Source organism: Cydia splendana, chromosome 15 (assembly GCF_910591565.1).
Source record: "Cydia splendana chromosome 15, ilCydSple1.2, whole genome shotgun sequence".
Classification (NCBI taxonomy): Eukaryota; Metazoa; Arthropoda; class Insecta; order Lepidoptera; family Tortricidae; genus Cydia; species Cydia splendana.
The window spans coordinates 7758863-7772002 of NC_085974.1; the positions used below are offsets into that span (position 1 = coordinate 7758863).

Sequence of the window (13140 nt, forward strand, 5' to 3'; positions counted from 1 at the left end):
CAGGAGTGTTGCTGTGTGTACATACACAATTTGGGGTAGTTAAGGATTACCTACATAGGCACCCACAGCGACATGAGAAGATAGGAACCAATCCATAAATATACCGTCGTTAGGATAATATGCCAGAAGCGGATGCTATTAGTAGATACTTCTGCTCGTAATTGCAGTCACACTAGCTTCTATCAAGTAGGTACACCGTTTTGGGTAAAGGTTACACCGGCACACACAGCATGGGGGAATGAGGAACCAGTCCATAAAGATGCCGGCACAGTCGTCGTCAGGGTCGCATGCCAGAAGTCGATGCTATTAGTACTGCTCGCAATTGTGGGCACACTAACTTCTATTAAGTATACAATTTGGGACAATGAAGGTTTACACCGGCACACGGAGCAAGAGGAAAAGAGGAACCAGGCCATAAAGATCCCGGCACAGTCGTCGTCAGGGTCGCATGCCAGAAGTCGATGCTATTAGTACTGCTCGCAATTGTGGGCACACTAACTTCTATTAAGTATACAATTTGGGACAATGAAGGTTTACACCGGCACACGGAGCAAGAGGAAAAGAGGAACCAGGCCATAAAGATCCCGGCACAGTCGTCGTCAGGGTCGCATGCCAGAAGTCGATGCTATTAGTACTGCTCGCAATTGTGGGCACACTAACTTCTATTAAGTATACAATTTGGGACAATTAAGGTTTACACCGGCACACGCAGCAAGAGGGAAAGAGGAACCAGGCCATAAAGATCCCGGCACAGTTGCCGTCAGGGTCGCATGCCAGAAGTCGATGCTATTAGTACTGCTCGCAATTGTAGCCACACTAACTTCTATTAAGTATACAATTTGGGACAATTAAGGTTTACACCGGCACACGCAGCAAGAGGGAAAGAGGAACCAGTCCATAAAGATCCCGGCACAGTCGTCGTTAGGGTCGTAGGCTAGTAGTCGGTGCCATTTGTATTTCTGCTCGCAGCCGCAGTCGCCCATACATCGCGCTGTTGACTTTTTGCTGAAATAGAAAAACGAAATGTTAGGCTTAATTTGGCAGTGATTATTATAAATAAGCGTAATGCCGGAGCGAAGGACTTGTGATTGGTATTAATCTTTCATGGTAAGAAAATTTGGTTTTGTTGTGCTATTCCGAGAATTCCGTATTTTTTTGACACAGGGATAAATACATTTACGTATGGGCTGCGAACGCCCGTTGGGGACGGGGTGGTACGTGAGAATCGCTCCTCCCGTAACTCCCTCTGCTAGCCAGAGGGAGGGGAGGAGAATACCCTAACACTCGCTACTGCGCCTTCGGTGAACTAACTGAACTAGCAAACCTTAATCAAAACACAAAATAGGTATTTAAGATTATTTCTATTGATGTTGAATACATAGGTTTCTTACCTGCAAACTTCCTGGTGTATGGCTTGCTCGAAGTGCATTGTGTTCACGATAGCTCGTAGCTTTCTTGCAGAGTTGAGCGCCCAATAAGGCGTCATGATCTCTGTTTTACTTTGACAGGAGTCCACTCTGAAAATTATAAGTTAAAAGTAAGATTACTTGAACAGCTGCTTATAAAATTCATCATGGGGGATGAGAAAGAGTTCTAATCTCGTTTTAGATCTACTAAAGTTTAAAAATCAAGTGTAATTCCCATATAAAGGCTCCGAAGCGTTAAATGGGACTTAAACTAAACCGATTTATTGCCTTGCTATACCCGTGCGTGTATTGCACTGGATCCAATTTTGATCATATAGACTCATTGATCTGGTAGTGATTGATCACTAATATCACTATATTAGGTACCAACTCATAGTTCTTTTTCTCACGTCACATTCAACCCAACACATATTGTTCAATGGATGTCTCGCATCTCGCTACTGCTAGCTGATTGAGTCTGAATTTTCCGGCCAATATTATTAACATACTTATGATGAGATAGGTTCATGTAGTACGCTTGCTTGCTTTTATGCCAAAAATTCATTACATGATTTTGAAAAACAGCTCATACTCTTCAAACCGCTGGATCGATTTCTATAAAACATAGCTAAGAACCACCGCAGGAAAACTCACTTTTACGTAAAAAAACTCATCGAAATCAGCCCATCCGCTATGATACCACAGACAGACAGACATTGGCGTCAAACATATAACACTCCTCATTTTGTGTCGGGGATTAAAAACTTACCGGCCAGTACTATTAACCGACTGCGGATCAGGCAGGTTTGTGTTGGACGCCTGCCTGACATGACGGAAGTAGGAATCACCCGCGTGCATATCCGGCACCCCTGGCGCGCGGCGCACGCGGCTCCCGCCAGGGGTCGCGAACGACCCGTACATCCGTTTTATCAGCGCTTTGTTCTCGTCTATGAACTCTTCGATTTTGTCTCTGGAATGAGAAAATGGCGATTAGTCGTGGATAGAGTAAAAGAAAATATGAGTCGAGTTAGACGTTAGTCAAGAGTTTAGTATTCTGTGGACACACTATGGACAATAGGTGCAGTTAAAAGATCAACTGAACCACGATACTTGATCAAGTATAACCATCGTGAAGAAACCGGACTCATCCCAACAAAATATTTTCTACACTGGGTTGGAGTATAACACTCAGATCCGAAGAAAACAGTGAGAAATGCCAAGCAGACACTAGGAGCATATAGGCACCTAGCTATATAGGTACGGGTTGCTAATCGTAGAGTGTATACCACTTAGTGAATGGTAGGTCTGCGTGCAATACAAGCTGGAAGTGTGGCTTCATGCATGACACGCCTTCCTCGATTTGTTCTTGGAGCTCATACCAGAGTTGTGGAGAGTTGTCCATGACTATGAAAGTAACTTACAAGGCATAGGTGTAGCACGCTGTAGGGCAATACAGCTGGTAGTTCCGCTTAACGCATGACACGCTTCTGATGATCTGTCCTTGAAGCTCGTACCCCGGAGCCTTGAATAGAGTTATCCATAGTATATTACGGTTAACTTACAAGGGATAGGTGTTGCCAGCCGTAGGGCAGTACAGCTGGTAGTTCCGCTTAACGCATGGCACGCCTCTGATGATCTGTCCTTGAAGCTCGTACTCCGTAGCCTTGAATAGAGTTATCTATAGTATATTACGGTTAACTTACAAGGGATAGGTGTTGCCAGCCGTAGGGCAGTACAGCTGGTAGTTCCGCTTAACGCATGGCACGCCTCTGATGATCTGTCCTTGAAGCTCGTACCCCAGAGCCACGGAGAGAGCCGTCCATAGGATCTGAAAGTTAATAGAGAGGTCATCATTATTTTGTTGGTAAAGGCAGGATTAGTTTAGGCCCTAAACTAATCCTCACCCTAAACTTTAGGGTGACGCATCATTTAATCGTATTACAGCTTGGCAAAAAAGAGTAGAAATTAAAAAGTGGCAACACTGTAGTGTTGTCCCGTTTTCTTATACTTATTGGTTTGAAAGAGACGACACTACAGTGTTGCCACTTTTTAATTTCTACTCTTTTTTGCCAAGCTTAGTTGTTTTTATTTTACGTATTGAATATAGATCCCCTCATCTACTCGTAGGTTAGCTGAAAGAGATCCTTTATAGGGATAAGTTCGCCTTTGTACTTCTATTTCTGTAAATTGTATGTAAACCTGTGTTGTGTACAATAAAATGATTAAGATGCAGGGGGCCATTTAGACTGCGGGGTAATTTAAACTAATCGAAATATATTCCATGTTTTATATTACTAACTAGAGTCACACAGAACACACACAATTAACACATCTTTTTCGCGATTCGGACATATGCACTCTCATGTGGCACTCTAGTTAATAATGTAAAACATGGACGATGTTTCGATTAAGCAAGATATGTATCTATATATATTTATTGATAATCACATAGTCCAACATATTACAGCCACACAATAGTCATTACACTAGATTATCTAAAACTAATATATAAATAGGTACATATATCTACAACTAGTCCAAAAAATACAATAACTAAAACAATATTAGGTACTTAATCTAACCTCCATCACTTATCATAAAACTAATACACAACAAAACTATAAATACACATTCCACACAAATAGGCATAAAATACAAAAACACCAACAATCATTAAAAAAAAAAAAAAAAAAAAAACACACAAAAAACCAAACTAATCAAATAACCCACCTCGAGTCACTCCAGGCGCAAAAGTCCCCACCACGCTCGCTGCGTTTCCGCGCTGAATCGCAATAGATAACCTCTGGACCAGGAATGATCCGGAGCGGGGATCAAGACCCCTCTCGCGCAAGCGACTCCCGAGCTCCCTAAAGAAGGACAGTGCCTCCAAGCACCAACACCCAGCGGTCTCCACCGCGAGCGGAACAAACAAATAACCACCCAAGCACGCATACTTTTCCCGCTTTCTAAGAGCGGCTATCTCGGCAGCTGCCCCTGCTATACCTACTGTGCGACTTATGTGCGAAGCAGCAAAAGTGCTGACGCATGTAGCGTCCCACAGCAAGCACTTCCCTTTCTGCCAAGGCACTAAAGTCATGCCATCCGGCCTTTTGCCATCAGACCGGCTAAGGCCCGGGGCTCAAGCACGCAAGGGACATTAGCCGAGACGAACGCTCTGCGAATAATATCGTTTAGAGCATGATGGCGTGGGAACCTTCCCGCACATCGGCAACAACTCAAAGCGTGGTGACCGTTGCTCTCCACCATGGTGCCGCAAATGCATAAATGAGGTACGCACACATCGCAGCCCAAGCGAAGAGCAACAGCCACCCGCAACGAATCGTTGTCGAGGAGGGTGCCTATATGCGGGGACGGAAGCGCATGCAACCACGCCCCCGACTCCGGCCTCGACCCTGCAAGAAGTCTTGCTCGATCCACTCCCGAAGACCGCTCCAACAGGCCCTCAAACACCCGCTTCACCCCAACATCGTCCCACGACCGTTGAGATTCCAGCCTCTCAGGCACTGAATTACCCGGATTGAGAGCCATCCAGGCCTCCAACGCATCGGCAGAGAACGGTATGGCTACCCTATTACCATCTGAACCCAAAATTTGAGTAACCAGTTCCACAACCCCACTCGCCGATGCCAGGAAGGCAGGAAGACTCACGTCTCGCGCGCGCCGGATACCCAGTCCGCCACTCCGAATTGGCAAAGAGGCCAGGTCCCAATGGTCAGGATTGAGGGAGACGTTAATTAAGAACTCCACAGTCTCCTTTAACACGCTGTCAAAAGAATCCAACTCGTCAGGATGAAGCCAAGCCGGCACGGTGCGCAAAAAGTATGTGAGCTTGGGGACAGCGAAGCAGAGCCGAAGCAGGACAAGGGCAACGTGCGCCGACAACTTCCTCAATCTGTCTCTAGCAGAAAGAAGAAGTTGCCTTCGCACCTCAAACGCATCCGGGACAGCATCCTTAAAAATAGGGGAGCCCAGAAGGGTGAAAGTTTCAGCCGACAACCCCTTGAGACCGGGAAGCAGGTCGCTAAAAACTGGAAAGGAGGAACGGGAATCGGACCCACAAGGGAAGAACTCGCACTTGCCTGCGTTTACCTCCAACCCCAATTCTTGAAAGCGTGGAAGCAGTGTAATCAAATCCTGCTTCACGTCCTCTGGCTTGCCCCCTAGAGTACCGTCATCTAGGTACCATATGTTTAAGGGAGAACGAAGCCCAGATATAACCTTCTGTATTCCAAGACTAAACACAAGAGGGCCCAGTGGATCACCCTGCTGCGCACCGACCTCTGAGAGAATGAGGGAACCATTATAAAATAGGTAGGAAGGGGAAGAGTAGACTTGGAAGAGAAAAGGGTAGAGGGACGGCACCTTTTCCTTACCTTCCGACAACACAACATCTCGTTCTATACAATTAAAAGCATTTTTTATGTCTAATTTAACTATGACGCTATCCACGTTATTGGGATCTGTTGAGAAAGCTCGAGTCGCATGAATGGCCGCTTCGCAGCCCAATTTTGTGCCGAATCCCAACTGGCAAGGTCGGAGATAAGAGGCCATCTCTTCCCTTACCGCACGGCAACCGAGTTTAGCAGTTAGCCGTCTGAAAGTGCTGCCGATCGCAATAGGTCTTATACCCCCATCTTTTTTGGATAACGCACACAAAGAACCCCCCCCCCATAAATATAGGGACAGACGGCTAAGTTTAACTGGCCACTCAGCAACTGGCACTCGATTAAGTAGTTTTAAATTACCCCCTGCACCTTACTACTACTACTTACTAACTACTAGATCAATAGTTGCGGATGAAACAATGCTCCAGAAGTATCTGCCACCCTAGCATAGCTACTTTTATAAATAGAGATATATCTTACGCGTAAGGTGTAAAATTCACCTAAGGTGCTTAAAAATATCTGCACTTACTGTTCACGCACCTACTAGCGACACCTAGCGGCGCTGCGACGACAACTGCTATACCGCCCCTCTCCGTGCTCATCTTGTCTCGTTCATTCGCCTCGATATACGACCCGATATACACGTTGCTCGTTACATATAGAAATTTGAGCTGTATAAAGCCACTTTTCATAATAAATTAATTTTCTATAATTTTAATAAACGTCTTCATTGAATGGACCCTGGAAAACCACCGAATCCTGCACATAATTGATCCTCGAGCCGGATACTGCGAGAGAAGTCAGCTCGTCGGGAAGACGAAATACCCTTGCGAGACGACACCAGCACCTCGACAGCGTCTGCAGCAGTGAACGGTCAGGTCTACCAATCCCGTCTATTCCTTTCCTAATCGAACTGTGTTAAAACCGAGTTTTTTTGTGCATTCCAGTGCCGCTCGTTACGCAAGTCACGCAGCAGCAGTTTGCGATCTACCGTACCAGTTTGGAATTTGTGCACGTGAGTAGTTCCAGTTTCTCTTAATCTTTCGAAATGGGTGAAAAGGATGAAGCTGTTGCTAAATTGACTATTCCTTCTGGATCAGGGTCACCTAGAAAAAGTCAAGCCATAATTTCAGACCTTCGCAAGCAAAGGGGTAACTTGAAAGGCCGGCTTACGCAATTTAAAAAATTCGTTGATTCTCTTTTATCGGTGACTCCTTCTAAAGTACAAATTGCTGAATTAAAATTACGTATGCAAGCAGCTACAGAGACTTTTAAATTTTTTAATGATATTGAAAGCCAAATTGAACTTTGCTCTCCAGAAACAGAAATGTCTGCCAATTCTGAATACGTAGAAACTCTCGAGGAGTTATATTTTGGTACTATGGCTAGCGCTAATTGTTTAGTCGATGGTGTGGAGACAAATAACGTTACTATTCCAAGTTGTGGCCATGCCGTGAACAAACCGTTTTCAAAATTTAAACTACCCGAAATTAAATTGCCCTCATTCGATGGTTCGTATGATCGTTGGCTCGAATTTAAACATTCTTATGAAACAATGATCCATAAACATTCCGATCTCGACGCGATTCAAAAGTTTCATTACCTTCGATCATCACTAAGCGGTAGTGCATTACAAGTAATTAGTGCGTTAGAATTCACGGCTGCCAACTACATTCAAGCATGGGAATTGCTTGAAATTCGCTTTCATAACCCTAGGCTTTTAGTGCATAATCACATAAAATCGTTATTCAACATTTCAGCCTTGAAACAAGAATCTTCGACTCAAATACGTAGACTGATAGACACCGTGTTACGTAATTTACGCGCTTTAAAAACGTTAGATGAACCTACTGACTCGTGGGATACGTTAATTATTCATTTAATTGTGTCAAAACTCGATACGACCACGGAGCGTAAGTGGGAAACTCACATAGGGTCTATCTCGGATAAGTCAATCAATAATGAGTCTAAGAAACTTAAGCTGGAAGATCTCTTATCGTTTCTCAGAAACCGGGCGGATACGTTAGAAATGATAAACTCGAATCATTCCAAGGCACCGACCGCGGTTAGTACTAAGCCTAATTACACGTCCAATAAACCTACGCAAGTAGTTAGTTGTGTCTCTGCTAGTGTCAGTGCTAATAAATCAAAGCCTTTAAATAATAAACGTTTTCGAAACTGCGCGATGTGTAACGAGAATCATGCACTTTATACGTGTGCTAAGTTTTTAAATTTATCTGTCCAAGATAGGTTAAATTTAATTCGTAATAAAAACGTATGTAATAATTGTTTACGCGAAGGGCATTCCTTAAATGAATGTATATTCGGTCCGTGTAAGCAGTGTCAACAAAAACATAATAGTTTATTGCATACGGATAGTACTCGCGATGATAATGTGTGCGTGAGGCCGTCGAGTGCGCCTGCACACAGCGCGCCGTTATCAGTGCCGAGTACATCTAGCTACTGTGTATCAGCTGACCGCGCGCCTATGGCTGAGTGCGAAGGTGGCGCGGTAGGTGATCGGTTCACTCCCAGGCGAGGCTTACTTACTACTGCGTTAATAGAAGTAGCCGACGCGAATAATCAGTTCCATACGTGTCGTGCGTTTTTAGACAATGGAAGTGAACATTGTTTTATAACGGAAGAATTACGTAATCGATTAAACGTGAAAAACATACAGTCCACTATTCAGATTTCGGGTGTTGCAGAAATAGTTACACAGACAAATCACTCATGCGATGTAACTATAAGATCTAAAAATTCGGATTATTCTATGTCATTAACGTGTTTTGTCTTGAAGCGCATAACGTCCAGTTTGCCCTCGACTTACATAGACTTAGATAGTATACGTATTCCTGATAATATTCAGTTAGCAGATCCCAATTTTAACGTGCCTGCAGAAATCGATATACTGATAGGTATAGAAATATTTTGGGACCTTTTAGACGGTGAAAAGATTCGATTACCGACAGGGCCGTACTTAATAAATTCGAAATTCGGCTGGTTGGTATCTGGTCCAAATAATACAGGGAACTTGCGCATTAATAATCAAGTCCATTGTTATTTTACTCAGACGATTGACTCTCAACTTAGAAAGTTTTGGGAGATCGAGGATATCCCTCAGGTAGATAGTATTCTTACAGCTGACGAGCAGAAATGTGAGGATATTTTTATCAATACGACTACACGCGAAGAAGACGGTCGGTTCTCCGTCCGAATGCCGCTAAGAGAATCAGCTGATACGTTGGGCGATTCTTATACGTTAGCGAAAAATCGATTTTTATCCTTAGAACGTAAATTAGAACGTTTGCCGGAATATAAACGTTTATATTGTGATTTCATGCGAGAGTACGAAAAAATGGGTCACATGACTCGTGTTACCGAATATGGTACACCCAATTACTTCCACCCTCATCATGGTATATTTAGGGAGGGGAGTGCCACCACTAAATTGCGCGTCGTGTATAGTGGTGCTGCCCCCACCACCACGAATAAATCGTTGAATAGCATTCAGCTGCCGGGTCCAGCACTTCAAAACGATATATTTGCTATTCTACTGCGTTTCCGTCAATACAAGTACGTTGCTTGTGCTGACGTGGAGAAAATGTTTCGGCAGGTTTTGATACAACCAGATCAGAGATCCTTGCAAATGATCCTCTGGCGTGAAAAACCTACCGATCCATTATACGTTTATGAACTCAATACGGTCACTTATGGGCAAACTAGTGCGCCATATTTAAGTCAACGTTGTATACGACAGTTAGCATCGGAATGTGGTGATGACGTCATCGCCCGCGTTATCAACCAAGATATATTCGTAGACGATTTAATTACAGGAGATGATGATTTCCAAAATTTACTTGACATATGTCAAAAAACGTATAACGTTCTGCAATCAGGATGCTTTCCTTTACGTAAATGGACCTTTAATTGTGACGTTACGCAGGACAAGTCTAAGGAGCATTTTGTTGGTGAGCACACCCAGAACAAAACGCTCGGGGTAGGTTGGGATAATACGCGCGATGAATTGTATTACACTACAAAAATCGATCCCTTGCCTAACTCGACGTACTTAAATAAACGAATAATGTTGTCGATTATTTCACAGATTTACGATCCGTTAGGTTTACTTTCTCCTGCGGTGATAATTTCCAAAATTTTGCTTCAAAAATTATGGTTAAGTCGTATCGATTGGGACACCCCGGTCCCAGAAGACATTAAATCGATGTGGAATAATTTCATAAACACTTTGAGCCGTTTAAACGATTTACGAATTCCGCGTCATGTAAGGGGTGTACACACTGGACATACGGAATTGCATATTTTTTCAGATGCATCGTTGCATGCTTACGGCGCGTGCGCATATATGCGGACATATGATGAAGGGTCAGATGTAACTGTCAGATTATTGTGTGCTAAAAGTAAAGTCGCACCCCTGAAATCTCTAACTATCCCCAAACTCGAACTTTCAGGAGCGCTCGTTGCTGCTAAACTTTACAAGAAAATAACTGATTCCTTAAGGTTAGTGTTCACTAAAGTTTACTTCTGGTGTGACTCAACTATAGTAATTTCGTGGCTAGGCATGTCTCCGCATTTATTGAAGCCTTTTGTTCAAAATCGCGTTACTCAAATAAACGATCTCACCGGTAATGCGACATGGTTGCATGTGAGAAGCGAAGACAACCCTAGTGATTTATTGTCTAGAGGCGTTGCTTTAGATAATTTAATTGATTGTAACTTATGGTGGTTCGGGCCATCAGTTTTGCATGACCCAAAATCGGATTTTATTAATGACAATACGAGTAAAAATACGGCATTCAAAGATTTACCCGAGTTACGATCGACCGCGGTAAGTTTAGTTTGCAATCAACAAGATGAATTATTTAATTTCGATAGATGTTCATCTTACATTAAATTAATTAGAATCGGCGCGTATGTACTCCGCTTTATATTAAACTCACGCATTAGCTCTGAGCGTAAACAACTCCGCCAAACCGGTTCATTATCGGTGGACGATCTCAGTGCATCACGTCTTATGCTAGTTAGATTCGCGCAGATGCAATCATTTCCGGACGTTTACGATAATTTACTTAAAAATAAACCGCTTAAGACGAATAGTAAACAATATAACCGTATATCCGGTCTTAACGTGTTTTTAGACGATCGTAATAAGTTAAAAGTGATTAGAGTCGGTGGTAGATTGTGTAATTCCACAAGTTTCGATTACAACAAAAAACATCCCATGTTATTGTGCAGTAAACATAAATTAACGGTGTTGTTATTCAATTATGAACACAATCGGCTGCTACATGCCGGACCGCAGCTACTCTTATCTACTTTGCGTGAATGTTGGTGGCCTTTAGGTGCGCGGAATTTGGCAAGGAAGATGGTTCGAGAATGCGTTACCTGTATTCGAATGAAAGGTAAAGTACTTAGTCCTATCATGGGTAATGTTATTTTGGATCGTTTAGAGCCTGGTTTCCCGTTCATTCGCACAGCCGTTGATTACGGCGGGCCAATTCTCATACTTAATCGAAAGGGGAGAGGAGCTCAGCTTATTAAATCGTATATTTGTTTGTTTATATGTATGGTCACACGAGCCGTTCATTTGGAACTTGTTACGAGTCTCACCACTGATGATTATTTATTAGCGCTTAAACGTTTTATTAGTAGACGAGGAAAGCCTCATATAATTTATTCTGATAATGGAAAATGCTTTGTTGGGGCCGAAAAAGAATTTTCCACATTTTTAAAAAATAATTCGAAGGATATAGTCGATTTCGCTGCCAATGATGGCATCAAATTCAGTTTCATTCCTCCTTATTCTCCCCATTTTGGCGGATTATGGGAGGCTGGAATAAAAGCGTGCAAATTTCATTTGAAACGTGTAGTAGGTAATGCTAGGTTAACTTACCAGGAATTCAGCTCGGTTTTGACACAGGCCGAAGCCATCCTGAATTCCCGGCCCATGTCACCCTTGTCCACAGATCCTACTGATTTATCCCCGCTCACGCCCGCCCATTTCCTAATTGGTCGGCCGTTGACCTGCCCTGCTAGCGAGGACCTGACGGATGTGCAGCCTTCCCGCCTGTCTCGCTACGCCAGGATCGAAGCCCTACGTCAACACTTCTGGCGTCGTTGGGCCACTGAGTACGTTACGGAGCTCCAGCGACGAACCAAGTGGAAGACTCATAAAGACGACATAGCGTTAAACAGTCTCGTTTTAATCAAAGATGATAACCAGCCTCCTCTCAAATGGCGGTTAGGCCGAGTCACGCGTCTATACCCTGGGAGCGATGGCGTGAACCGTGTCGCCGACATCCTCACGGCGACAGGAACAATACGACGCAGCTTTTCAAAGATCTGCCCGCTACTACCAGAGCCGGCAGCCCTAGACGGATGAAGACTACTTTGGGAGATGGTGCTCCCAAGGCCGGGGGCATGTTCACGCACCTACTAGCGACACCTAGCGGCGCTGCGACGACAACTGCTATACCGCCCCTCTCCGTGCTCATCTTGTCTCGTTCATTCGCCTCGATATACGACCCGATATACACGTTGCTCGTTACATATAGAAATTTGAGCTGTATAAAGCCACTTTTCATAATAAATTAATTTTCTATAATTTTAATAAACGTCTTCATTGAATGGACCCTGGAAAACCACCGAATCCTGCACACTTACCTAATTTACGGTTACATTCCCGATACCACTTCTTGTTTTATCAACACCGTTATAACTACTATTTCCCAATCCCAGCAATTCGAACAGTATTCGCCCATCAACACTAATTGTTTATAATTATAGTACCTACCTACCTATACTTACCTAACATTAATTTTGTTATATGGTAAGGCTCTTATCGGATTACCGTAAAACGGGGTGAGTAGGTTTCGCGGGGAGAGGTGGGTTATGAATGGGGAGAGAAGGTTTGAGAGGGGTGTGAGAAGGGATTTTAAGGCTACTGCTACAAAAATAATGTATTCCAATTTAAAATGGAGCTATAGTAATACGCATAATAAAAAAAAATCGATCCAACAATCTTCCAAAATCACCTTTGTATGAAAACCCCTCTCAACCCAAATACGAGGGTAAAAACTACGGGGTGAGGTGGGTTTTCCTCTTTATCGTCAAAGTTATGAAATGGAACTACCCAAAATAAAATAAAAACTAAAATACAAACGTTCGGAACACTTGTTATTTAAACACCATTCAGTTTTCATATGTAAAAATAAAATGTTATTGAGGTTTGAATTTCAGTTTTGACCCTACTCACCCCATTTTACGGTACCGTACGTAAATACGTACCTATTTATTTGGGTAAAACC

The 13140-nt window shown here is 43.3% G+C and overlaps 2 protein-coding genes across 2 annotated transcripts in view; one reads left to right on the forward strand and one right to left on the reverse strand.

Moving 5' to 3' along the window:
- Positions 1–213: 213 nt before the first annotated feature.
- LOC134797511 (protein spaetzle 3) overlaps positions 214–13140 on the reverse strand; it is a 51795-nt gene continuing 38868 nt past the window's right edge. The window contains exons 4-7 of the mRNA XM_063769756.1: positions 3110–3234; positions 2176–2376; positions 1392–1517; positions 214–1005 (exon numbers count right to left, since the gene is read on the reverse strand). Coding sequence (XP_063625826.1) covers positions 849–1005; positions 1392–1517; positions 2176–2376; positions 3110–3234 — 609 coding nt within the window. The 3' untranslated portion in view covers positions 214–848. The remainder of the gene's footprint in view (positions 1006–1391; positions 1518–2175; positions 2377–3109; positions 3235–13140) is intronic.
- On the forward strand, positions 8395–12338 carry LOC134797510 (uncharacterized). Its single transcript, XM_063769755.1, has 2 exons — positions 8395–11235; positions 11800–12338. Exons 1-2 carry the CDS (start codon positions 8586–8588, stop codon positions 12213–12215), a joined length of 3066 nt encoding a protein of 1021 aa, XP_063625825.1. The 5' UTR covers positions 8395–8585; the 3' UTR covers positions 12216–12338.

Coding starts and splice junctions, on each gene's coding strand:
- LOC134797510 (XM_063769755.1), top strand. CDS start 8,586: ATGTCATTAACGTGTTTTGTCTTGAAGCGCATAACGTCCAGTTTGCCC. Junction 11,236..11,799: donor TACCTGTATTCGAATGAAAG/GTAAAGTACTTA, acceptor CCTTGTCCACAG/ATCCTACTGATTTATCCCCG.